Below are 24,590 nucleotides of genomic sequence, written 5' to 3'. Positions count from 1 at the left end.
TGTTAAGTTAGAGAGTTGTTATGGAGATTAATCGGGGTTGGTACATGGACAGAGCCAGTGCATTTTATAATACTGTTTGAGGTCTTTTTTAAAGAGGCTTAGAGAGGGTTCCAGGGTAATGTCCACTGGAAGTAAGTTCCAAGCTTTGCCAATAGAGTTGGCAAACAGGGAGTCTCCAGCTGAGTTATTAGCTTTGTGTGTTTGGACTAACAGCATGTTGGAAGAGCGTAATGGTCTGGAGTTACTATATGGTTTTATGATATTTTTAAGTGTAGGGGTGTTTTCGGGTTGGTTGAGAATATTATGTGCTACTATTAGCTGAGTGAACTGAAGTAAGCTTGGCAGTTCTAGCTACCCTAGGAGATTGAGGTTTTGGCAGTGATGTATCTTATATGTGGAGCCAGTGGCGAATCTGGCAATATGGTGGTAACAGTGAGAGAGTTTGGTAAGCTCTGATTTGTTTAGGTTACAGAGTATAGGGTAAGCATATAGAAGGGTAGAGAGAAATTGAGAGCAGGCGATTGCAATCCTAGCTATTGGGGTTAGAAAAGGTTTATTTCTATATAATGAGCCAAGCGTCTTATTGATGATTTTGATAGTTTTGTTGATGTGCAGATTATTATCAACTATTACCCCTAAGAGCTTAGTGTGGCTATCTCGGGAAATAGAGGTATCATCACTTGATGTTATAGTAAAGGAAAGTGAGGTGGACCTGTATCTGGGGGTAAAGAGTAACAGTTTAGTCTTGCTGGGATTCAACAGAAGACAGGGATTAGAGAGGTAGTTTTCAACTGTGTTAAATGTATTCTGGGTTAAGGTTTGCAGGGCTGTTGGGGAGGAGGCTGAGCAGATCAGAGTGGAGTCGTCTACGTACTGGATATAGATTGCTTCTGGGATGGCAGTGTGTAGGGTATTGATAAAGATAGCAAAGAATAGAGGACCTAAAATGGAGCCCTGAGGAACTTCGAGGGTGAGAGGTAACAGGGTGGATAGTTTGCCCTGCCATAGTACTGCTTGTTGTCTACCACTCAGGATTGGAACCACTGTATAGCATGGTTGTCCATGAAAACAGATTTCAGATGAGTAATTGGTGGTTGACCATATCAAAGGCCTTTGAGAGGTCTAAGTAGAGGGCTGATGATAGCATATTATTATTTCTGTTTAGATATATGGCATTGGTGAAGGAAAGGATAGCGGAGGTGGTGCTATGAATGGCCTAAAGCCATGCTGCGAGACAGCCAGTATTTGGTTCTGAATGAGATGGTGCATAATTTGTTTGTGGATGCACTTTTCCATTATTTTGGCAAGTGGTGAAAGAATGGTGATGGGTCTATAATTGGATAATTCTGTAGAACTCCCACCTTTGTAGAGTGGGATAACATGGGGTATTTTCCAGATGGGGGGAATAGCACTGACTGCTAAGAACCTATTGATCAGGATAGATATGGGGGATGCTATGGCATCAGCAGCAGTGTTTAAGAACTCTGCTGGGAAAAGGTCAGCAGCTAGGTTAGTGGGCTTCAATTTTTTGATTAGTGATCAGATAAGAGTGGTAGAGACAGGTTGGAAGTTAAAGGGGAATGAGTAGTGGGTATGTTAGTGGTGGAGTTAGTAGTGGGTGTGTTAGTGGTGGAGTTAGAGTGTATGAGAATGAGTTGGTTAGCGAGAGACTGGATTGTTTCAGTGAAGAAATTATTAAGGGCACTAGTGATAGTCTAAGGGGGGGTTTGGGTGTAGTTTGTTGGGGTTGGAGTGGTAGATTGTCCTGGATGAAGAAGCTGGTTTATACCTGCCCAGAACTTTTGGGGATTGTTTTGGTGTTTTTGCTGCAGGTTCTGGTAATAACTTTTTTTGTCTTGCTGAATGGAATTTTTTTGTATAATTCCTAAGCTGACGGTATTTCAGTTGGTCGAGAGGGGCTTTAGTTGCTTGCCAGTTGGCCCAGGCATTATTTCTAAGTTTGATTTTTAGTCTGGTTTCCTTTGTGAGTCATGGCGCTGTATTTGTTTTAGTTTTAATATTACGTGATGGGGCATGAGAGTCAAGGATGCTTAGGAATTTAGTATTAAAATATGCTACTGCCTCTTCCAATGGTATATGCTTTAGGATTGACCAGTTGACTGAGTTAAGTTCATTTTGCACAGGATTGAAGTTCTTGGTATTTCTGACTGTTTTATAGGTGTGCTGATGGGAGTTCTCACCCTTATGCTGAATAATGTAAGTTAGAGAGTGATCACTTAGGTCATCGGGGAGGGTTCCAGATTTGTACAAATGGAGATGACTACTGATAAGAATCCAATCAAGAATACTTTCTCTATCGTTGGGTTTGCTGATCCTAGTAGGAGAGGTTATTATTTGACTGAACCCGAAGAAATTTATATGGGTGACAGGGGATTCAGCTGAGCAGGTGGACCAATCGATGTTGAAGTCACCAAGAACAACGGTTTCTTGTGGGTGGGTAGTGGATAAGCATGGGAGGATATCTTCTAGGGTGCTTCTATTGTTACCTGGGGGAATGTAGACACAGAGAATATTTATGTATTTGTTGTGGTTAATTCGAAGTTTAGCTATAAGGATTTCAGCGTTATTGAATGGGGGTGGCTGTATGGAATCCCTAGTAACACTTAGTGTGTTTTTGTAAAGAACTGCTATTCCTCCTACCTTTTTAGTAGTGCAATCTAATCGGTAAATGTTATATCCTGGTGGTAATATCTCATTATCAACAGTAGTAGGTTTTAGCCAGGTTTCTGTGAGAAGCAATATATCTGGGGAATGGACTGCTAATAGGGTGTGTGGGTTGTGTACTTTATTGTTTATGCTTCTAATGTTTAGGTGAAAGGTCAGAAGAGAGTTAGTGGTTCTATTAAGTGGCAGAGTAATGGTGGGAGTGTTGTAGGAGTTAGTGGCATTAGGTGAAGATGGGCCAGGGTTGGGATGTATGTCCCTGTCTACTATGAGGTTGTAGTGAAGTCTGATTATGAGCGTTAGAATTTTATTTATAAGATTTAGATATACAGAATGATCAATCAAAATGCAAAAGCCATTGAACACACACTAATCAATGCTTGCATTTTAGAAAAACAACTTACTGAAAATTCAGAATATGAATAGAAAAAAAAGATTGCAAAATGAAATAGTTTCCTTTCGCAATCCATTAACCAAACCCCACTACTATATTCATACCAAATTTGTCTGAATATTGGTATCGTCATGGAAACAGCTTTTGTAAGGTAAGGTAAGGTGCACGGTTAGAGGCAGGATTAGAGATAGCATGCATTATTAAAGTGGGTATTGAGGTTCTGCACTTAGAGATTATATGTGATGAGTTGTAGAAATGCTAGTTTGTGCCAAAACTGTATTCCTGTGCCCCACATACTGTGAGTGTCCATGCAAGATGTACTCTGCAATCCCAGCATACCTCTGCTGCCATCCCAACATACCTAGATACCCGATGTAAGTATAACAGCACATAGCCTAAATATATGCTGTGGTCTTGCTGACAACAGTATTTGCAGTGTCAATGTACAGAAATCTTGTGAGCATGGTTCTAACATAGTGTATCATTCACTGAGATGTGTGCTTGGTAGGTCAGTCCTCAAATCAGAGCCCAGTCCTCCATGAATGATGCCAGAACCATTGCCCCATGAAGAGACACCAAAAATATTTCTTCCTTTGTTAGGATGTTGTTGACAAGTGCCCCCCACCATAGCTGACCTCTCAATTGCTATAGAATATACCTTTGCCTTGTCATTGTACAGGATGTCAATAACACTCTTACAGCACTAATGTAATATGTGATTGTGGCCCAAAGGCATTTAAGTCATGGACCATACTCTGCCACATGGAGTCCAGTAAAGACTGCTCAGCACTGTATCTCCACAACAAGTGTTTTTTTGTGTCTTTAGTGCCTGTAGCAGGACATTATTTTCTGCAACTTTGACAATGTCCAACTTCTGCCAGCCTCTTCTTCTTCTGGACATGCAGAAACCTGTGAACATGTGATACAGAAGCACAGACTGTATAGTACTGGGACTAGTAAGATGATACCTGCAGATTAAGGTGTAATCTAGCTGTACCATACGATCATCATAGGGACAGCAGTGGGGGTTTACCATGTGCAACATGTGAGGACAGATATAGGAATACTTACAGTAAGTGCAAATACTACACAGTGATACATATGTGCTACCCACATAGTAATTGCTGGGTATATGAACCCTCTGTGGATGACAATGACTGACCCTGCTGTAATTTGTTCATGTTAAACAGTCATTATTCTGGCCTTGCATGACTAATGTATATTTGTACGAAGGTAATTGGAATACTTTGCAGTGACTACAATATGTGTGAAACAAGGTTGAAATACATTACCATGGCACTATGTTTGTTATCACAATGAGACAACTGGCGTGTAAACAGTCAAGAAAATTGGAATTAATTGTGGGATACACAGGCTGTTGGTAAATACACATAAAGGACCCTGTTGTCATTTGCTTAAGTTAAGTAGTCATTACTCTTGCTTTACATAACTAGCATGCATTTTTGTAAAGTCAGCCAGAATACTTTACTGTGGCTATTCCTGACCCATTAGGTGACCATCTTCTCATTTTCACTCATTGCCTTCCCACCTCCATACAACTATCCCACACATATTCCTCTTGCCGGATCCTAAAAACCTTTAACCCTAATGTATTCTCATATGCACTAAAAACAACTAACTGGAATCCATTAAGCAATCTATCCTTAGATAGTGCTATTACCTATTTCAACACAACTTTCTTAAACATGCTTGATTCCTTTGCCCCCAAGAAATTAAAATGCATAAAAAGCAATGTTGTCCCTTGGTTAACCAAGACTACCTTACTCACTATGCGGCTCCGTGATAAAGCCTTGAAACGCTATCACAATACTAAAACCACAGCCAACCTTAATGAATACAGATCCCTTTGCAACAAAGTAAAAAACTTATTATAGCAGACCGCAAATCCTATTACTTCACACTCCAAGCCAATCATAACACCAATACAAAAAAATTTTGGAATGGAATTTCATCTCTTCTCAACCCAGGGAAGAAAGGAAACCCCTGTCCTGACCCAAATGCCTCTGACTCAGACCTAGCTTCCCAGTTCAATTCATTCTTTATTGACTCCATAGCCAAATTAACAACATCCTTCAACAAAAACCCTGCAACCTCACAGCCATCTCAACTCTCCCCTCCCTCCTATACAAAGTCTAGCCCTCAACTCCCCATTTCAATGAACCGTATTCCCATCTCCACCTCTAACGAGTCCAGCACCCAACCCCCTCCCTTCTCTATGAGCCCCATTCCCATCTCTACCATAAAAAAACTTCTCCTACTTCCTAAAAATAGCTGCCGAAGCCATTGCCTTCCCTATTTGTATCTTAATCAATCGATCAATCTCAGAATGTTATGTTCCCCAGCTCTGGAAAAATGCCTTCATCACTCCACTCCATAAAGAAGGCAACAACAATAATATCACAAACTTTAGGCAAATTGCTACTCTATAATATCAAAACTCCTTGAAAAATGTATTCACCAGCAACTGCTACCCTATCTCTTAAAAAAAACCTTCTCTCTCCCACTCAACACGGATTCTGGCCCAGCCATAGCACCACTACTGCTCTCCTTTCCTTCTTAGAAACCGTTAACAAGTCTCGGGACTCTGGCCACCTTGTATCCATCCTCCTCTTAGACCTCTCTAAAGCATTTGACACCATTTCTCACAATCTTCTCCTCAATAAACTCTCCAAAATAAATCTATCCCACTCCTCCATCAAATGGTTCACCAGTTACCTAGAGAATAGACAACAGGCAGTCAAATGGAAAAAAGCAACTTCACCTTTCCTACATACTCCTACTGATGTACCCTAAGGCTCAATTCTAGGTCCCCTACTATTTAGTATTTTCATCAACGATTTCCATCAAGCCATCCCTAATGCCAGTCTTATCCAATATGCAGATGATTCTACCAGAATCTGCTCTGAAACATCTAATTCCTTATTAATAAATCTAACCCATGATGCCTTTTCCTCAGCTGAACAATGGATGCTACATAACCATCTTGCACTGAATGCAACCAAGACTAAGCTTATGATATTTTCCTCTAGTAAAATCATTATCCCAGATAAAGATTTATTCCTAATCACCAGCCAAAACAATACTCCCCTCGAAATCGTCTCCACTGCCAAGCTATTAGGAGTTATCCTTGATGACCAGTTATAGTTCAATAGCCACATACAAGCAAATATCAAAAAAACCCCCACAAAACTCGGTATGCTCTACCATCACAACCATTTCATCTCTTTCTCAACTATGCTTGTTCTTGCTACCACTTATCTTATCCCTTCCCTCTTACATGGTGTTTCTATCTTTACTAACCTGCAATCTCTTCTCAAGTCAAAACTATCCTCCTGCTACTACAAAATCTCAAAATTTGTCACAGGCCACAGATCCACTACCCATCACTGCTTATCACTACATCAACTCAGTTGGCTTGAGCTACCTAACATTCTTACCTATCTCCAACTCATCCAGGCACACAAACTCATCTTTACCCCCTCTCCCTGTCCCTCCCCTTGCCTCTACCTTCCAAATGCATCTTCCAAAGATCTAACTTCCAAAATCTAATTGAACTGCCCAAACCCACCTGGTTTTTAGGCAAATATCTTCTTTCCTTCTCTCTTGCTTACCACTGGAACTCTCTCACACCCCTCCTCCATGCAACCAAAAGTCTCTCTATCTTTAAAACACTCCTTCATACACACCTAACTTCACAATGGGAATGCTCCTGTTCCCACGCCACATAGCCTCCTCAACTACTCTCAGTCCATGTTTTTATCTTATGCACCTGACATAACTCCTAGTAAAAACCTTGCAAAAAGTGAATACTGTACAATCTGCTGAATTGCTGATGTAAATAGTTTTTAATAAGATTTGTATTAATTTACTTTCTCCAAATGCTAACTCTTTCAACTTTGTAACTCTGTATTTTCTTTTTTTTCTTTTACTTATCTCACATTTTTTGTAACTCATGTTTTTGTATTCTGTAATTTGTTAACACTTGTATTTCTGGAGCTTTTCTCCCCAGGACTCCATTGAAAATGGGCTCCTTGTGGCCCAGTGGACTATCCTGGTAAACAAACTGCAAATAAATAAATAAACAAACAAATAAATAAATAATACAATCAAACATCTAAAGTGTGCACAGTCAATAAAGTGTTTGTACTTGATAGTACTGGCGCTGCTTGTGGATGAAAATCACTTTGTGCTTGGTGGATGGGTTGCAACATATCTAAAAGAAGCAAACTGACTATATCATTTTCACTTTCTGTCATGATCAGACATTAGCACTGTACACAAAAATTGTCTGTCTGTGGCAGTCTTTGCAGGTTGTATGTGATAGCAATCAATCACTGGCACAACAGAGCAGCAAGTAGCATTGCCATCTCACTATGGTTGCTTCTGTGGTGAGATTTTGACTGGTTTACCTTCTGTGAGGAGTATGTATGTACTTCCTCTCCCTGTGTGGGTTTTATCCAGGTATTCAGGTTTTTGTCTCCAGGCCTTCAGCTGCATAATGTTTGCCTATAGCCATTTGTGCTTTTAATTTTATCACAAATAAACAATGGAAGGCTACACAAAAGGCAGCTATCCTTTTTTGGAGGGGGGATGAAGCAGGCACTATTCCCAGAATGGATTTATGTATCCTTCCATGCATTTATCTTCTCAGTTTATTGGGAATTGCTGTTTTATAGGTTCATAGGTTCATAGGTAGGTACTAGGCTATCGGCCCAAGGGCCTACGCAAGCCTAGCCAATAAGGTTCCCTGGATTATGCCACCCAAGCAAGTTATTTTCCTGTGCCACTGACAAGCAGACACAAAGAAGTGATCCCCGGGGTGTATTTCCTATTTCCCATCCACTCATCAAGATTTTTCTTGAAGAGTACTAATGAAGAACTTTGCTTGACATAGATGGGTAGCCTTTTCCAGAGTATGGGAAGTCTCTGGGATAGGAATCTATCCCTCCAGCATGTCCTGTTTATTGTGGTGACAAGGTTTAGGTCCCTAGAGCATGTAGCTCTGAGGGATTGGGATTTCTTTAGGTGTAGCATGTCCAACAGCTCTGGGTTTGACATAGCTTTATATTTTAGGCAGAGATCACCTCTGAGTAGGCGATATGCTACGGAGTAAAGCTGGAGTTTTTTGAGGCGGTCAGTGTAGGGCATTTGTTTGAGTCCAGTAATCCTCTTTGTGAGGTACTTCTGTGGCCTTTCCAGCTGCTGCAGATGTCTTGTGAGGTACATTCCAAAAGAGGCGTTGTACTCTATAATGGGTCTAATGAGTGATGAGTAGAGGGTAACGATGACCTCTTTTTTCCTGGACGAGAACCCTTTTATAATGAGGTGTGCCACGTAGAAGGACTTCCTGACTACTGTGGCGATGTGACTATCAAAGGAGAGACTACTGTCCACCTGGGTCCCAAGTTATCACGCATTCAGTGTTAAGTAGATTGCTGCCTATGTGGTAGTTCATGGGTACAGAGTTTTTACCAAAGGGGATGACACTGCACTTTTTGGCATTGAGCTTGAGGCCATGGCTCTGACACCAGGCATCTGTCTCAGAGAGGCCCTTCTGTAGGATGTTCACATCATTTGGGGACTTTGCTATGGCTCCTAGTTTGCAGTCATCTGCGAACTTTGTTAGCCAGAGGCCTTCTGTGTTAGCCTGTACTTCAGAGAAGTAGATACCAAACAGGAGCAGTCCCAGGACGGAACCCTGTGGTACTCCACTTGTCACTGGTTTGAGGTCAGATTTGGAGTCTGCAACCTTTACAGTGTGGGTTCTGTCAGTGAGCCAGTTAGCAACCCATCTTGTGATGTAGGGATTTATGCCTAGTTTATTGAGTTTAGCTATAATTTCAGAATGGGGTGTCGAAAGCTTTGGCAAGGTCAAGATAGGCTGTGTGAACCACTTTACCCTCATCTACGGCTTTGGTGACTGCCTCAAAGAAGTCGATCAGGTTCAGGAGGCATGATCTGCCTTTCACAAACTCGAACTGGGTGGGATCCAGAGTTTGGAGGTAACCAATGTCTTTGTTTATGAGTTCCATGATGATACGTTCCATGGCTTTGCAGACCAGGCTCGTCAGGCTAATAGGTCTATAGTTCCCGGGATCAGTGGTGGCTCCCCCTTTGTGGAGTGGGATAACTGTTGCTGTGCACCATTCAGTGGGCACAAAGCCTGATGTGAGGCTATTATTGAACATGGTGCTTAAGTGGGGAGCCAGTTCATTCTGAAGTTCGTGTAAAACGCAGCCTGGGATGTTGTCCGGTCCCATGGATGCTGTGTTTTTGGCTTTTGAGAGTGCAGCTTTCACCTGCGCAGTTGTGATTACAGGGACTCTGCATTCTTCCTGTATAGATATGGGCCCTTTAGGGGGTGGGGGTGGGGTAACGTTAGCACTGAACCTATCTGCCAGGATGTTGGCAGTACCAGTTGGTTCTGTAATTTTCGTGCCGTTGTGCTGTAACTCAGGGTAGATCTGTGTGTTGCCATTGAGATTCTTGACATAGCTATAGAATGCTTTGTGGTTGTCTTTGGATTTAGTGGCGATTTTGTTTTCATAGCTAGCTTTGGGGGATCTTATAAGGGATCTCAGCTTCTTACTGAGGCTGACCAGGGAGCTCCCCCACTCATGGGATTTTACTCTCTTTTGCAACAGTTTCTTCCTTCTGTTGTACAGTTTGTTTATGGCAGGGGAGCACCGGATTGGCTTCCTTTTTTTGGAGGATAGCATCTTGGTTCTGTTTGGGATAGCACGACCCATGCACTCGTGTAGGTGAACAGTGAGCTTTGGACAAAACTTATTTTTTTCATGAAAGAAAAGAGAAGACACAGGATAACCTTCCTTACTTGTGACTTTTGTTTAGGCAAAATTAAATTCAACACAGGAAAAAAAAAACACTCTAAGATGCACTTCAGAACATTTAGAGCCATATAATGTAAGAGGGGTGTATGTTTAGCTCCTCACAGTAAAGCTGCAGATATCTGATAGTTGCATAATGGCTGCAGCACATATTTTCTTCAATAGGTGCCTATAGTTCTTGGACAGACCCATAGAATACACATACACTGGTCTAGGAGATGATAGTTCACTGATCCTGTTCTATCTTTTGCTTAACTAGCACTGAATGTTTGGCAATCATTTTATAAGCTAAAATTATAATATTTTTATCCTATAAATTTGTGTTTAAGTAACATTATAAAAACTTGCTTGCTCTCTGCGTAGATTATATCACCGAGGAACGAAAGGTTATTTAATTTCTTTTTGTGGACAGCTTGATGAAAAGGTTCAGTGTGCACACATTTGCTTATCAGACTAGATCTAACACACAGGATGTATTAAAAGTGCTTATTACAGCCAGACTATATGATTCTTGCCTCTACTACCTGATAATTAAGTGGATAAATATGTGGTGTAGGATGGATTATAAGAGAAAGTAATGCTGAAATGATAAGGGTTGTAAGATCACAAAAATACTACTTGACCACTACAGAGAACAAACAAATGGATATGGTATGTCTATGTAGAAAAATTAACACACTGTTTCCAAGTGACTGTTTTAGGAAAGTTTTATTATGCTGTAAATTCAGTTTTGCAGTGTTTTCCTCATACCACTAGATTTTGTATAATAGTAATATCCATTTGCACAACTGATTATTTTTCTTAGTGCTCTTCTATGAATTGTAGCTGTAACCTTTCTATACAACTCTCTCATAATTAACTTTTACTAAGTCACCATTTCTGAGATGGGAAAGAAAGAAAAAAAGAAGGGAACTTAAGTTCAGTTGTAATCTTTCTCCAATACATCCCATTGCTAAAGCCACAGACAATGCATGTGACTCCTACTCCAGTTTACACAGTTGAACTGATAAAGCAGTCCCATATCTGCACCAAATATAATGAGTGGTTCAGAAACTATATATATATATATATATATATATATATATATATATATATATATATATATATATATATATATATATATATATATATATATATATATATATATATGTTGTTGTTTTTCTTTCGGCTTTTCCCGGTTAGGGGTTGCCACAGCAGAACTCTGGTCCGTTAATGATTGGCAGTAGATGTTTTACGGGTGCCGAGGTGTCAGCTCGATTCCCAACCTTCATCGAAGGTACGCCCATTCTACGCATGTCTTTCTAATGCACTTGACCATGGGGAGGACATGCAGACTCCACACAGAAGGCGCTCCAGCCAAGAATCAAACGGGAGAACCTCTTGCTGTGAGGCAACAATGCTGCAACACCGCGGCTTATCATATATATATATATATATATATATATATATATATATATATAAATATATATACACACACACACACACACACACACACACACACACACACACACACACACACACACGCACACGCACACATGTATATATATTGGGATATATATTGGGAAATTTAAAAACAAACAAATATGGTGGAATACTGAAATAAATCAATTGTATAACAAAAGAAAAAAATTGCTTAATGCTTTAGAAGTCTCATTCTACTTACTTCAGCAGCACATTTAAGCAAACTAAAAAAAGCTTAAGGGAACAACTTGAAAGTGTAAAGCTGAATATGATCTTAAAATAGCCACTAAAACCAAACATCACTAAAAATCTTTCTTTGGCTTCACCAGGAAGTTAAGAACTAACACCCAACAATGTTTAAAGCTAGACCAAAAATAACATTACCCACTCTAACACAAAGAAAATAGTTAATATTCTAGCTGACAAATTTTATGTCACATATTTACTCAGTTTAACAGTTATTGCTGTTCCACAGATTCCACAGTCACAAGCATCCCCACTAATTACTACAGAATACGTTCTGTCAGCCCTCTTACATACTAAGACCACCCAATCCATTGGCTCAGATATCATACCCACTCTGATTATCAGCCCCAAATATGGACTATCTGAACCTCTTACTTAATGTCTTTAATCTAGGTCTCTCTATTAATTACATTCCTTAAACCTGTTAAACAGCAGCCATGGAGATACAATTGCACAAGCATGATCCAAGAACAGATCCTGGTAACTATAAACCCATTAATCTCACTAGCCTTATGTGTAAAGCTGTGGAATGTATTATTCAGACCTTGCTAATCTGGACTTTGAAAATATTTTAACCCTGAACCTCATAAATTCAGCTTAGTTAAATTAAGGTCCTGGCTCTTTAACCGGATACATTTCTTTGAAAAAGTCACCAAAGCAGTGTAAAGTGGTTACATGTTACTTACAGCATATCTGGACCCAGCCAAGGCCTTTTCCACTGTTCCACATGAAGGTATTATTGACAGACTTGTTCAGAAAATAAATCCTTATGTTGTGTGGTAGATAGCTAACTGGCTGAATGACAAAACCCATGTGGTTAGAGTTGCAGGTGTCACTTCTGAAAGCAAAATAAAAGTTACCAGGGGTGAACTGCAGGGCTCAATGTTTGGCTTTCTCCTATTTGGCATATATTTCTCAGACCTTCATGCCATCACTACTGGCTTGTAGTTATCTATGTTTTCAGATTACTGCAAATTAGGAGTTCTTTCTTTAAATACTTTAACTGAATTATCACTTAAGTCATAGGCAAACATATATTTATATAAAAGAAAACAAACCATATTAACATGTTCCTAGTTACAAACATTATACATCACATATTTTTTGTATAACTATCATCAACCCATTACATAAATCGATCAGTTCTTCCCTTCCATAAAATCTCAGTCCTTCAGCAAAGCATTATTCTGAATACATTGTTCCCACAATTTCAATTTTTTCTATGTAATTTGCTCCTACACTTTTCAAAAGATCCTGCTATCAGTTCTTTTATCTCTGTTACAATATTCAACACTTAAAGTACAGTCAGTTTAAACATTGATTTCCTTTTTTAGTAATTTTTTTGGCAGTCACCATTATTAGACTTAACAAGGTCTTAACATGTCTAAGCAATTCAGATCTTGTATCCCAGCTAAAAAAATAATTTCCTTAGTTACATCCATTTGCTCACCCAATATTTCTGACAGAGTACTCTGTAGAGAATTTTTGACGTCTGACAACTCATTAACTCCCAAAACATGTGTCCCCAGTTACCTCTTTCTTCCCTATTAAGCCTCTAAAATTTGTATTCTACCTGAGGAAAAAGTCTGGTTGGGGTACAAAAATAACTATGCAAATACTTCCAAGCAAAAATTCTAAATCTTGTAGACTTTGTAGCATATTTGGGAGCCATACGTATGTCTTCCCATTGTTTCCTTGTGCATTGTTTAATCTCTGTTCCCAATCTTTTCTAACCTCCTCTGATTAATTCCTTTAGTTATTATGCAATACTTTATATGCTCTATGAATTATTCCATTTTTAATAGCAGTTTCTGTTCTAGGTTCAGCTAAAAACTCTACCAGAGCAGGTCTTTCATTTAGGATCCTCTAACCCTTTTCTTTGCCTATCCCTGATAGGGAAGGCAATCTCTAGCCTGCAGTCCAAATGTCTTCTTGTCCTCTTCCCATTCTGTTATCTTTCCCTTTTTAGTTATTTGTTCCCAATACCTTGGTTTCTTTGCTGGTTGTCTCTAATAAATTCCAGCCACATCTTATTTATTCTCTGTCCCCTTAATTGCAGTCAGCCCTACCAGCAAAATCTCCTGTCTGCATTCTTGCATTGGCTTAGATCTTAGAATACTTTTTGCTGCTTTATGTATATAATATTTATATAGCTGCTCTTCTCCTTAAGAATCTGCATCCAAAATCCCATTCTCTCCTTATATTATGAACCCCCCCCCATTTCATCATCATCCCTTTCTACTTTGAATTATAGCTTTCTGCTTGTGCTATGTATATGTGTCTTAACTGTGCAGCTCTAAAATATCCCTTCAAATCAGATAATCCTAAACCACCTTGTTCTGTTGGAAGGATCCCACTTAACTCTTGCCCTCTTTCCCTCCCAGATAATTTCCTTCAACTATGTATTAAATTATTGCCCACAGCTTCTCATCTTGTTGATAAAATATACCTGACCTGTGTATAAAACTAAAGGGACCAAAATATTTTCACTGCTTGTATCCTGATATCCATATCCATAAACAAGAGATTCCTGTTTCTCAGTTTTTGTGTTATCTTGTGTTTAGTCTCTTCTCACATATTCTTAGCTCCTACAACAGAGTCATTTTTAATCCCTGCTTATAAATACTTCATTTGATTTTGTCCCCATAAATATAGGTATTTCTGGACCAATTCATGTGTGGGTACATACTTTACAACTATAGTCTTTGTTTTATTTTCATTAATTTTACATCCCAAAAAGACTTGAAGCTGTCAAAGATGTTCCACAACACTGAGATATATTGTTTTGGTTTTTATCAGGTACAAAGTAATATTGCCTGCAAATAAAGCAATATTTTTAAATATCTATTCCCAGCTCTTGTGTTATATGCACCCACTAATGTCTGGCAAGTTGAATTTTATACAGCTGTTTCTTGTCCACTTCATTTGAACCTATGTCACATTTTACAAGATTTTTTATTTTAGTGGAAACCCTCAAAAAAAAAACAGAAACAATAAACAAAACAAAACAAAACAAACAAACAAACAAAAAAAAACAGAATACCTATTAATTTAAAACAAACACACAAAACTATTTTTGTGTTCAATAGTGAAGTTCATCCCACCTGATAGGGACAATTGTTCCAAATTGACAGCTGTAACCACGGGCATTACCTAACCTAAAATTAAGGTTATCCTTGCTATGATGCATGTAACAGCCTGTACTCCTACTACTTACATTAATTCCTATCTGTTCTGGTCCTATCTTTATTACACTCTAAGATATTAAATATAACTTGTATGCTTTCAGAAAACATTAAGTTTTAGCCTTAAAAAAGTTCTTTGGGTTTTATTGACTTCCCCTATTGTCATCTTGTCTTCATGGAAACATAAGAAGAAAAGGTGCAGCTGCCCTCAGCTGCAGATTTCTCAACTCACACTGAACATTTATTTGTAAAGGAATACTTTTCATTCCATTCTATGTTCTTTTATTTACTTGCTTACAAAAAGTTTTTATTAGATTAAACAAAGGACCTTAATCCAGATATTCATTCGCCTTTGTAAAAGTAAGAGAAAATACATCAACTCTACATATATTATTATTTGTGCAATTTTACACCGCATTGCCCATCTCAACAACCCAGGATTACAGCATATTAACTAAAACATGCTTTTGTCAAGCCTTTCTTCTATTTTTAAATTGTAATGCCTAACTTTTTTAAACTGAAAAAGAAGAAAAAAGAGTGGTTGTTTATTTAGTATCTTTATCACATACAACAGTAAATGAAAATGCCTTATTATATAACATGCAATTTATATTATGAAAAGTTTTATATAAATACTGTTAAGAACAAAAATTATTTATATACAGTTGAAGTTTAACAAAGTCAGCAAAAGTCCAAACTTTCCACTTTTTCTTGTAAAGCTATATTTCAAAATTGTGATTAATGCTTTATAGTCTCACATTTATTCACTAATTTCAGTGTTGCTGTTCTTCTTTTTATTAATCTCTATCTTCCAACAGCAGACTCTGGTTCAAGTCCAAGGAACTCCTGATTCTTCTAGCCATCTCCTGTGCTTTTTTTTCTCTCTCTCAACCATTTTCCTTTGGAACATTGGAACAGGTTTTACTGGGAAAGTCTATGAGTTTTATTATCAGAAGAATGAGAAGCAAAGTCTCATCCTGTTTGATGGCTCATGTTTTGTTGAACAAACACTTATATTTCCTCAAAAGAACAAAAAAAAAAAAACAAGCTGATTTAAAAAGCAAAACTGGAGGACTGCTTTGAACAAAAAAAAAAAAAAAAAAAAAAAAAACACCCCACAAATTTAATGAAGTGCTTTTCATCTATCTCTGTGAACAGACTTCTTCAGATCTTATATTTCCTCCTTAGCCTGTTCTGCATCAAAAATGACTTTGAGCCTCTAGAAAAAAAATATTCTGAAGACAGTTGGATACAGAAGCTTGAATCTCATACCTACCTGTTGCCGTTCCCTGAATATTGGGATAAATTTGTTTCTCTTTTGTTTGGTGTACAATGAATAATCTTTATCTGTGAGTACTCTACTGTTTCCAAATTGTAATATTTTGTCCTTCTGGGATAGTTTTGTTAGGATCAATTCTTTCTGCTGGCATGATTATATTTTTACTAATACAAGTCTTGGCTGCTTTCTCATGGCCAGATTTGGAGCATAGACACATAATGTGTCCTTTAGTTAACAAATCCTGTTGTGGAATACCAGTCCAGTTATTTATACGTGCTTTCATAAAATTAATGCAGTCTGTTACTTCCAGCTTCTCTGGTACAGCAAAAAAAATCTCATGTTTTCCCTGTATGTTGTGTCATCTAACTCTGCCATATTTTGAAACAGCTGTTCTTGTGTAGACTCATACACAGCCAGCCGTTTCTTCATTTTGATGTCTGAGTTTTGCAGTTTTATCATTTCATCTGAATAGCTATTTAAAGCCTCATTTTTCCAGCCTTTTCTTATTTGAGTTGCTATACTCCTTCAATGTTTCATTTTTTCAATCAGCTCTGAGCTCATTTGATTTATTTTTTCCTGTAGATTACAGGAAACCGTGTCTTGCACCAGAGCTGGAGCCTGAACTTCTTTTTGCTGAACAACTGCAGGATTCTTCTTAGTCAGTGTTTTCTCTTCACCTTTTCTACTTGATTTTCCTTCAGGCTCTCTAAGTTTCTTCTTTGCTGTTATCCAGGCAGTGTACTTCCTGACCAGTAACTGAATTTACTAAACTGGCAGAGTTACTTACCCTTATCTCTCAATTTCTTTTTCAAACTGGGAGAGCTGAAATTAAGCTGTTGATCAGTGTGCAGCCATCTTGGAAGTCAGTAAATTAGGTGTTATTATTCTGTTTCACTGACGCACAGTTGCCTCAACATAGGTCATACCATGTCAATAATTGTTGCAAAGATAATGGTCTCATATTAAATGTGAAAAATATAGCATAGTTAATTTTGGTAAACAAAACTTTTTCCTATATTATATAGATGACCCTCCCATTCAAACATGGTCATAAGAGCTCTTGGTACTGTTTTTGATAATGCTTTATCTTTTGACCATTATCTCAACAGTAGTTAGGAAAGCCTTCTATCTGACTCATCTAATTTCCAGTGGCATTTCTCCTAGATCCATTGAAATCTTGTATCTCATCAGAGCCATTATTGATTGCAATGTCTCTTTTAATATGTACATGTCTAAATATATCACTCAATGTAAGATACCTCAGAGTTTTTTAAATGAAAAGATAAGTGACCTCGAAAATCTTAGACATCAGGATAGACTAGCATACTTCTCTCTATACTCTATGTTTATTGACTCTTCCATGGGATTTGCATCTAGGCTTTTGAACAATGAAAGACCAAATCCCCTACACCTTTTATTGTTTCATAGGAGAAATGGTTAATCAAATACCCAATTAAAAGAACTAAGCCTTCACCAATACATAAATAAGACTCATTGGTGTGATAGATTTGTTTCCCCCACCTCTGGAACAAACTTCTACTATATGCCAAGCAGAGTAGCACCCTTACCTCCTTCAAGATAAGCCTAGATAATTGGATGGGTAACACTGAATTCTTCCCTGGTCTAGCTTGTATTACTCTCTTTAAGACTGCATGGAACTTTTGAATATGGGTTATTGGCTAGTCATGTAATGGTCTGTAGACTCCTTGCCTAATACTTAGCTTTGAACCTATGAAGAAAGAAAAGAATAAAGGAAGGTTATCATTGAACAAGAGCTGGTACCACTTTTAAAGAGATGATATTTGAGTATATGACTTGGTTTTAAATATTATCAATTTTTTTTTGTTTATTTTAATTTTTTTTACAAAAATGTACTGCTGCTCATTTATGAATACTTAGTTTTGAGGGTTTGATGAAAATATTTTCTGTCCACATTCTCCAGGGTTACAGTGACTGCAATGTGTAACATGGACCTGAGTCGATTCCCACTGGATACACAGACTTGCTCACTTGAGTTAGAAAGCTGTAAGTTGTGCTTAATACTTTTACTGTATAATCCATTATGTGTTCCATTGTTTCAATGTACTTTGTAAATTATATCATGTTGCATAAAAAGGAAAAAAATTCTGCCATGAAAGGCTTACTATAAGACTATGTCATTATTCCTGTGAAGGCTTTTGAATGGCATTGCTTGCAACAGCATTGGCAACTAGGTGTGGCAATAGCAGATAGGGTAGTAAAAACATAACCTCTTCCAGTGATCAAGTATCATGCTTTCACATAAAAGTTTATATAAGCTTATGTCTAGCATCATTTAATAAATTTAGTATTAAGAATATACCATTCATTAACAGAATGAAAAATGCACAGCGAGGAAAAAATGGAGTCAGAATTCACAAACACGCTAGCTGACAAAAATTCTAATTTCAATTTTACAAATGATTTTTGTGTTTATTTGTTTTCAGTCCTATGATGATATAACAAAAATGTAAATTATCTTAATGGAATCTAGACAGAACTAATTACTTTGTGAGGCATATACAGTTTGGAAAAGCTGTGTCAGTTTTTTTGTTTGAAGATGGCAGAGTAATGGAGAGGAGGTCAATATGAACTGGCTGTACTCCACTCATAAAAGTTAACTAGTTCCATCTTTTTATTTAGCAAGTCTTTTTGTATCTCCTTAAAGTGAACAGGCTTCTACAGTTCAAAAAATGTTGGCATAGATCATTGTCTTTCCATATATTTAATGGTGACTTCTTTAATGGAATTAATAAACTAGTCAATCTGGCTCTTCCATATATCATTCAAATTACTGGAGCATGATTGTTGACACACTTCTGTTTAAATTTAATGACTAATACAACAGACTGTTACAGATACCATGACTGACTCCTTGTAGCTAGTTATGTGGTTTGAAAAGAGAAGTTCCACACTTGATGAAAGTATTACCATTTCTCTGGTTACAACTGTAATGACAATCATCAGATTGGACAGTATAAAACTGAGAAAATAAGCTTTCTCCTTTTTGCAAGAAAGTTTAGAAACAACTGTCCTTATCAAGTTTAGTTGTGTAATGCCACCTTGTAAAGGTAGCAGTGGCCCTTCATTTTTATTTTAGATACTAATGTTATTTTCTGTGATGGGAGCAAGTAATGATCTTTCAGCACAGGAAGGTGCAATGGTCTTAAAGGTTCATTGTTTACTGAGATTTAACAAGTGGTTGAAACGGCACAAATCCATTGAACAAATTCAATTTATTTATAAGATTATGATAAAAAGTCAGCTGCAGTGGTGCAGTGGCTAGCATTGTCACCTCACAGCAAGAGGTTCTCCAATTCAGTTCTCGACTGGAGCACCTTCTGTGCAGAGTTTGCATGTTGTCCCTGCAGTTGAATGAGTTTTAAAGACATGCAGTAGGTGCATGTGCGTTCCTTCTGTGAAGGCTAGATGCTGGGCTGCCAACTCGACACCGTAAAAACTCCACTGCCAATCATTCTGCGGCCCAATGATCCTCTGTGGCATCCCCTAACTGGAGAAGACAAAAGACAGTTTTTTTACAAAACTATGATGATTAATGGGTATTGATCATCCACATGATGAAGAAGGAAGTTTTGGGAAAATGCACACTGTCTTACCAAGAAAAGGGACCAATTTCACTGAAATGCCTAAACTATTTAGATACGATCTGAGCCTCATGTTCCAAAGAGGGAATAATACTGGAGTTTGTACTGAAATGTCCAGGGGTGCTCAGTACTTTAACTAATCTTGATATTTTATAGAAAAGTAGCAAATTAAGTAGTTTTTACATCTCCTTTGCATTTTTGACTCTTACCAGTTATTCAAACTGATCTGGGCACTGTTGTTATTCCAAACAAACCCTGAAGTAGCTTTTTTATTGCTGATCTGAAGCAGTAAATTGAGATTGAGTTGTTAGGGAAGTCAAATGACCTAAGAAATATATTCAGTTTAGAAACTGATGGTATAAGAAATAGACTAAATCTATGTTTGCCACTCTTCTAGCTCAGTTTTCATTCTCTCCAATGTCAAATTAAAATTTGCATGAATTAATGCACAAGTATCAGGTTTTTATTTGACTCCTAGGTATTAAGATTATTCAGTGAAATGCTAGCATTAGACACCAGGTGTGAAAGAACTATATTGTTGGCGCCATTAGTGTAAAATGACATTGATTTTTTTTTCAAGCTTTCATTTGTATTTAGATCCTCTACTGAAATTGTTAGCAATCCCTAGGAAGTGAGGAATTGTATTTATCACATTTAAAATATAACATCATATGTGCAATCCACACGTATTGCAGACTTTTATGACTTATGTTATGGTTCTTGAAGAATTTTAAAAATGAGTGGTTCCAAAGATAAATTAAAAAAGTAGAATAACAGAAGGCAACCATACCGACTAACGAAGCAGGTTGAAAATTAATTGTAAATTTTAATGACTTGACTATAACTACTTGAGAAATGGAGCAAGTCCTCAAAGGTTTTAACAACTGTATGTTATTTATCAATTTTGGTGTTATGGTATACAGTCAATTTCAGAATTACATTAACAAAAGCTTATTAAGCACTTCTCTGGTGTCAGAAAGGTGCTTAACAAGCCTATTAAATAATAACATGATTAATTTATTATCAGATTTTATGGACATCATTTTAAACAACAATTTTATTTACTTTAATGGGGAATTTTTTAAACAAAGTAAAGGGGTGGCCATGGGTTCTCCATGTGCTTCTGCATATGCAAACATTGTCCTATTTTACTGGGAAAAAGAATTTATTTTTACATCACCTTGGAAGGACAATATTTTGCATTACCAAAGATATTTGGATGATATATGCATTTTATGGAAAGGTAGTAGAGAAAGTCTTCAAGCATTTATACACTACATCAACGGCACTACCCACTTTCTAAAATTTACATCTAAAATTAGTGAAAATGTTATGAATTATTTAGATGTATTACTTGCCAAGAACACTAAGTTACAAATGTTTGAGTCTTCAGTTTTCAGAAAAGCTACCTTTTCTAATGCATATCTACATTTTAGTAGTGGCCACCCCTTCTCTCAAAAGAAAGGAATTTTAAAGGGTCAGCTCATTAGAGCTTCTAGAATGTGCAACACTGATGAAATGTTTGACAAGGAAGTTAAAACATGAACTAAATTATTTTTAGAAAGAGGTTATCCCAAACCCTTGATAGAGGCAATGCACCAAGAGGTTCTTCTAAGAAGAGCTGATTTATATTGTCCCTTGTTAGGCACAATAACTGACAAAGTACCAAATCACAACAAGTTGTTAGACAAAGGTATGGACACTCCTAACTTTCAAACTGTATACAGTTGTACCTTTAACAATGATGCCTATAAAATAAAAAAATCAGTACATAAATACTGGCCTATCCTAACACTAAATGAAGACACGAATAAATGGTTGCCTAAACAACCTTTATTTGTTAATGCAAGGAATACCAACCTTAAGAATATGTTTGAAAAACACACACCATCAGTGATTAAGAACAAAGGTTGTTTAACAGGTACTCACAAATGCAACTGTTGTAAGCAGTGTCCATATATTACGAACACCAACACCTATTATATCAAGTCAAGAAAATTCAAAGTGAAACCTGAGGGGTACTGCAATTGTGCATCCAAGGGAATAATCTATTTAGGAGTATGTCAAGAATGTGAGAGTTTTTATATAGGAAAGTCAGAGAGGACGCTACGTAAGAGGATTTACGAGCACCTCTACGACATACGGAGAAAGAAAGATACAAATGCATTTTATAAACACTCGACAGTTTGCCCCAAGATGACCCTAAAATTATTGAGCAGGTACCATTGAATCCCAGGGGTGGAGATTGGGAAACAACAATTGATTTTAAAGAACTTAATTGGCAGTTAAGATTAAATGCATCACAACCTCCGGGTCTAAATGAAGCCATTAGCATTACTAGTCTGTTGAAATTAAGACGGGCAAAGTTGTAACTTGGTTTATTTTTGTATACAGCAGGCATATATACAAATATTTCCAACTCCCCTTATTTCTACACAATCATAAGTATTGTTGTGAGAGATATGGCTATACCACAAAACTGTTGATTTATTTGGGTACAAACTTTTTGACTTTAGAATGTACCCAACATATGTACATAGCTTTTATTATAAAGGAATTTTTAGACACTTGTTTATACCTACATTCTATTATCTTTATATATTTACATTCAAATAAGTTGCACATTTTTCCATTTATTTTCCCATTTTTTACATGTTCCTTGTTTCCTATATTAAATCTTTTAATGTGATAGTCCTAATATTTTAACATTACAAATTATTTATAACTACGACAACACCACATTTAATTATTAACTTTTAATTTTTAATTTTTATTTATTCAAGCGCTGTCTAGCATAAAAAAAAATAAAAAAAAAAAAAATTTTACCATTTTTAATTTTTCATAAATTATTGGACACAAACACAACATCAATTGTAATTAGGACATATCATTACACTATTCAATATGAGTTATAGGTAGTTTAATTAATTTTTTTTTAGTTAATTATATTTTTTAGTTAATTTACATTTTTCATTAATTTTTCATATTTTTTATTAATTTTTCTTATAGTTATTTATTTTGTAAACTCAATATTAATTTATTACTCAGGTTTTACACAAAAACCTTGATGATCAACATTCACTGCTTTTCTTCATTATTGGTTTCTATATGGAAATGGACATATTTATTAAGTCCAATTATGCTATGCATAAAGTCAGAAACTACATTCTTTTACAAAAGAAAAAAAGAATAAAAGAAAAATTTACGACTTTTATTATTTCAGCAATTCTGCACACAAGTTGCATGAGTATTTTCAATGCATCTTTGAGTTATTTGAAGTTTTACGTTTGGTAATGAATGCACTATATTAATACAAGGCTCTTTAAAGGAACGAAGTAAATGCCTGTTCGTTAAGTGCATTCCAATGTATTTTAACATTTGATTAACTGTTTTTGTTAACGCTGAATAACAGTTACACATTGTAAGAAAGGAAAGTTTTATTCAGATACGTAATACTTTAATTACGACTCATTCAATTTTGAGCAATCCATCAAGTCAAGTATTTAAACTTTCATAGTGTATTTTTTATTATTTTTGAAGAATTGTTTTGGTTAATTAATTCATTCTATAAAAACAAGGTTTATTTAAACAGAATCAAATTGTACTAGACTGTGAAATACACTTCTACGTATGTCATTTTATTATTGCAAGAGTTCTTTTACCGACATCGAACAATAGTTTGTACATTTTATGATAAGAAATATTGTTTTAAGCACGTAGCATTGTAAATTGAACTCATTAACTATGAGTTACTAATGGGTTCTTAATTGATTATTGTTGAATGGAGGGTGTGATTTAAGCACATCCACAACGCTTGTGGTTCATCTTGAGAAAGCCTGACATAGCTGCAGGTGAAAGCGCTTGATTGATATTTTTCTGTTTCGTGCAGTCTGTAGGTTGTGGTTTAGCAATAAAGAAGTTTACTACTATATCTCGAAGAGTTATTTCGGAATCCTACTTGGAAGAGTTTATTGGATTTAATTTGTGCCTCATTGCTGTTCTTGTTCTTGGTTTATTGGGACTGAGTTCGTAATATATTTTTGTTTGCTTAACAAGCCTGTATTTTTCCTGATTTGTGAGAATAGTAGCTGTCATGCACTACAAAGAAGCATTTGTAGATATAGATAAAGATATTTTGATATGTTATTCTTTTGGTACCCAGTTCTACAGATTGTACTTCTCAGAGAGAACAGAAGTGAGCTGGTACGGGGTGCAGGAGTGGGAAACACTGCTTTAGTTCTGTGTGATGTTATGGTATATGCTGTAATGAAGCACATGCACCATAAAATGTGGAAGTAGAAGGTAAAAATCTGCCAAACTAAGGATTTCAGGCAAGGAAATCACGACAATCAACCCACTGATGATGTCTCACTTCACAGAGCCACTGTCATGGTAATTATATATATATATATATATATATATATATATATATATATATATATATATATATATATATATATATATATATATATATATATATTTCTTATGAAATGCAGAAATATAAATTATAAAAATGTATACATGCATATACAGAGGGAAGGTTATATGATGCATGAGACAGATCAGATTCTGTAAAGCTTAGTTTCCACTTATTCTGTCTTAATGGAGGAATGCTACATTAATAAAATTGTTGACAATCTCAGACAATGATTTATAAAGCATTGTTAGGTGAATTGGCAACCTGGATACATGTAGCACTGATAATGTCTCGTGATACAGAGATGATGAAAATTGTTTAAAAATATGGAAAGCAACAGATCAGAGGCAATGGATCAAGGAGCAGAGGAGTCAGAGGTGTTGGACAGAGATGATGAACTGGTCTCTACTAAAGCAGTGATCAGGGTCAGA

At 36.6% G+C, this 24,590-nt stretch overlaps 1 protein-coding gene across 2 annotated transcripts in view; it reads left to right on the top strand.

The window, feature by feature from the left end:
* LOC122798246 (gamma-aminobutyric acid receptor subunit rho-2-like) overlaps positions 1–24,590 on the top strand; it is an 817,188-nt gene that overhangs the window by 546,750 nt on the left and 245,848 nt on the right. For both annotated transcript variants that reach the window (XM_044067049.1, XM_044067039.1), the window contains one exon: positions 18,062–18,144. In XM_044067049.1, the coding sequence (XP_043922984.1) occupies positions 18,062–18,144 (83 nt within the window). The remainder of the gene's footprint in view (positions 1–18,061; positions 18,145–24,590) is intronic.

The sequence above is a fragment of the Protopterus annectens genome, chromosome 1.part0 (assembly GCF_019279795.1).
Source record: "Protopterus annectens isolate FY-2018-M chromosome 1.part0, PAN1.0, whole genome shotgun sequence".
NCBI lineage: Eukaryota > Metazoa > Chordata > Ceratodontiformes > Protopteridae > Protopterus > Protopterus annectens.
Note: the sequence above shows the minus strand (reverse complement) of the source record. Positions and strands in the feature narration are given on the sequence as shown.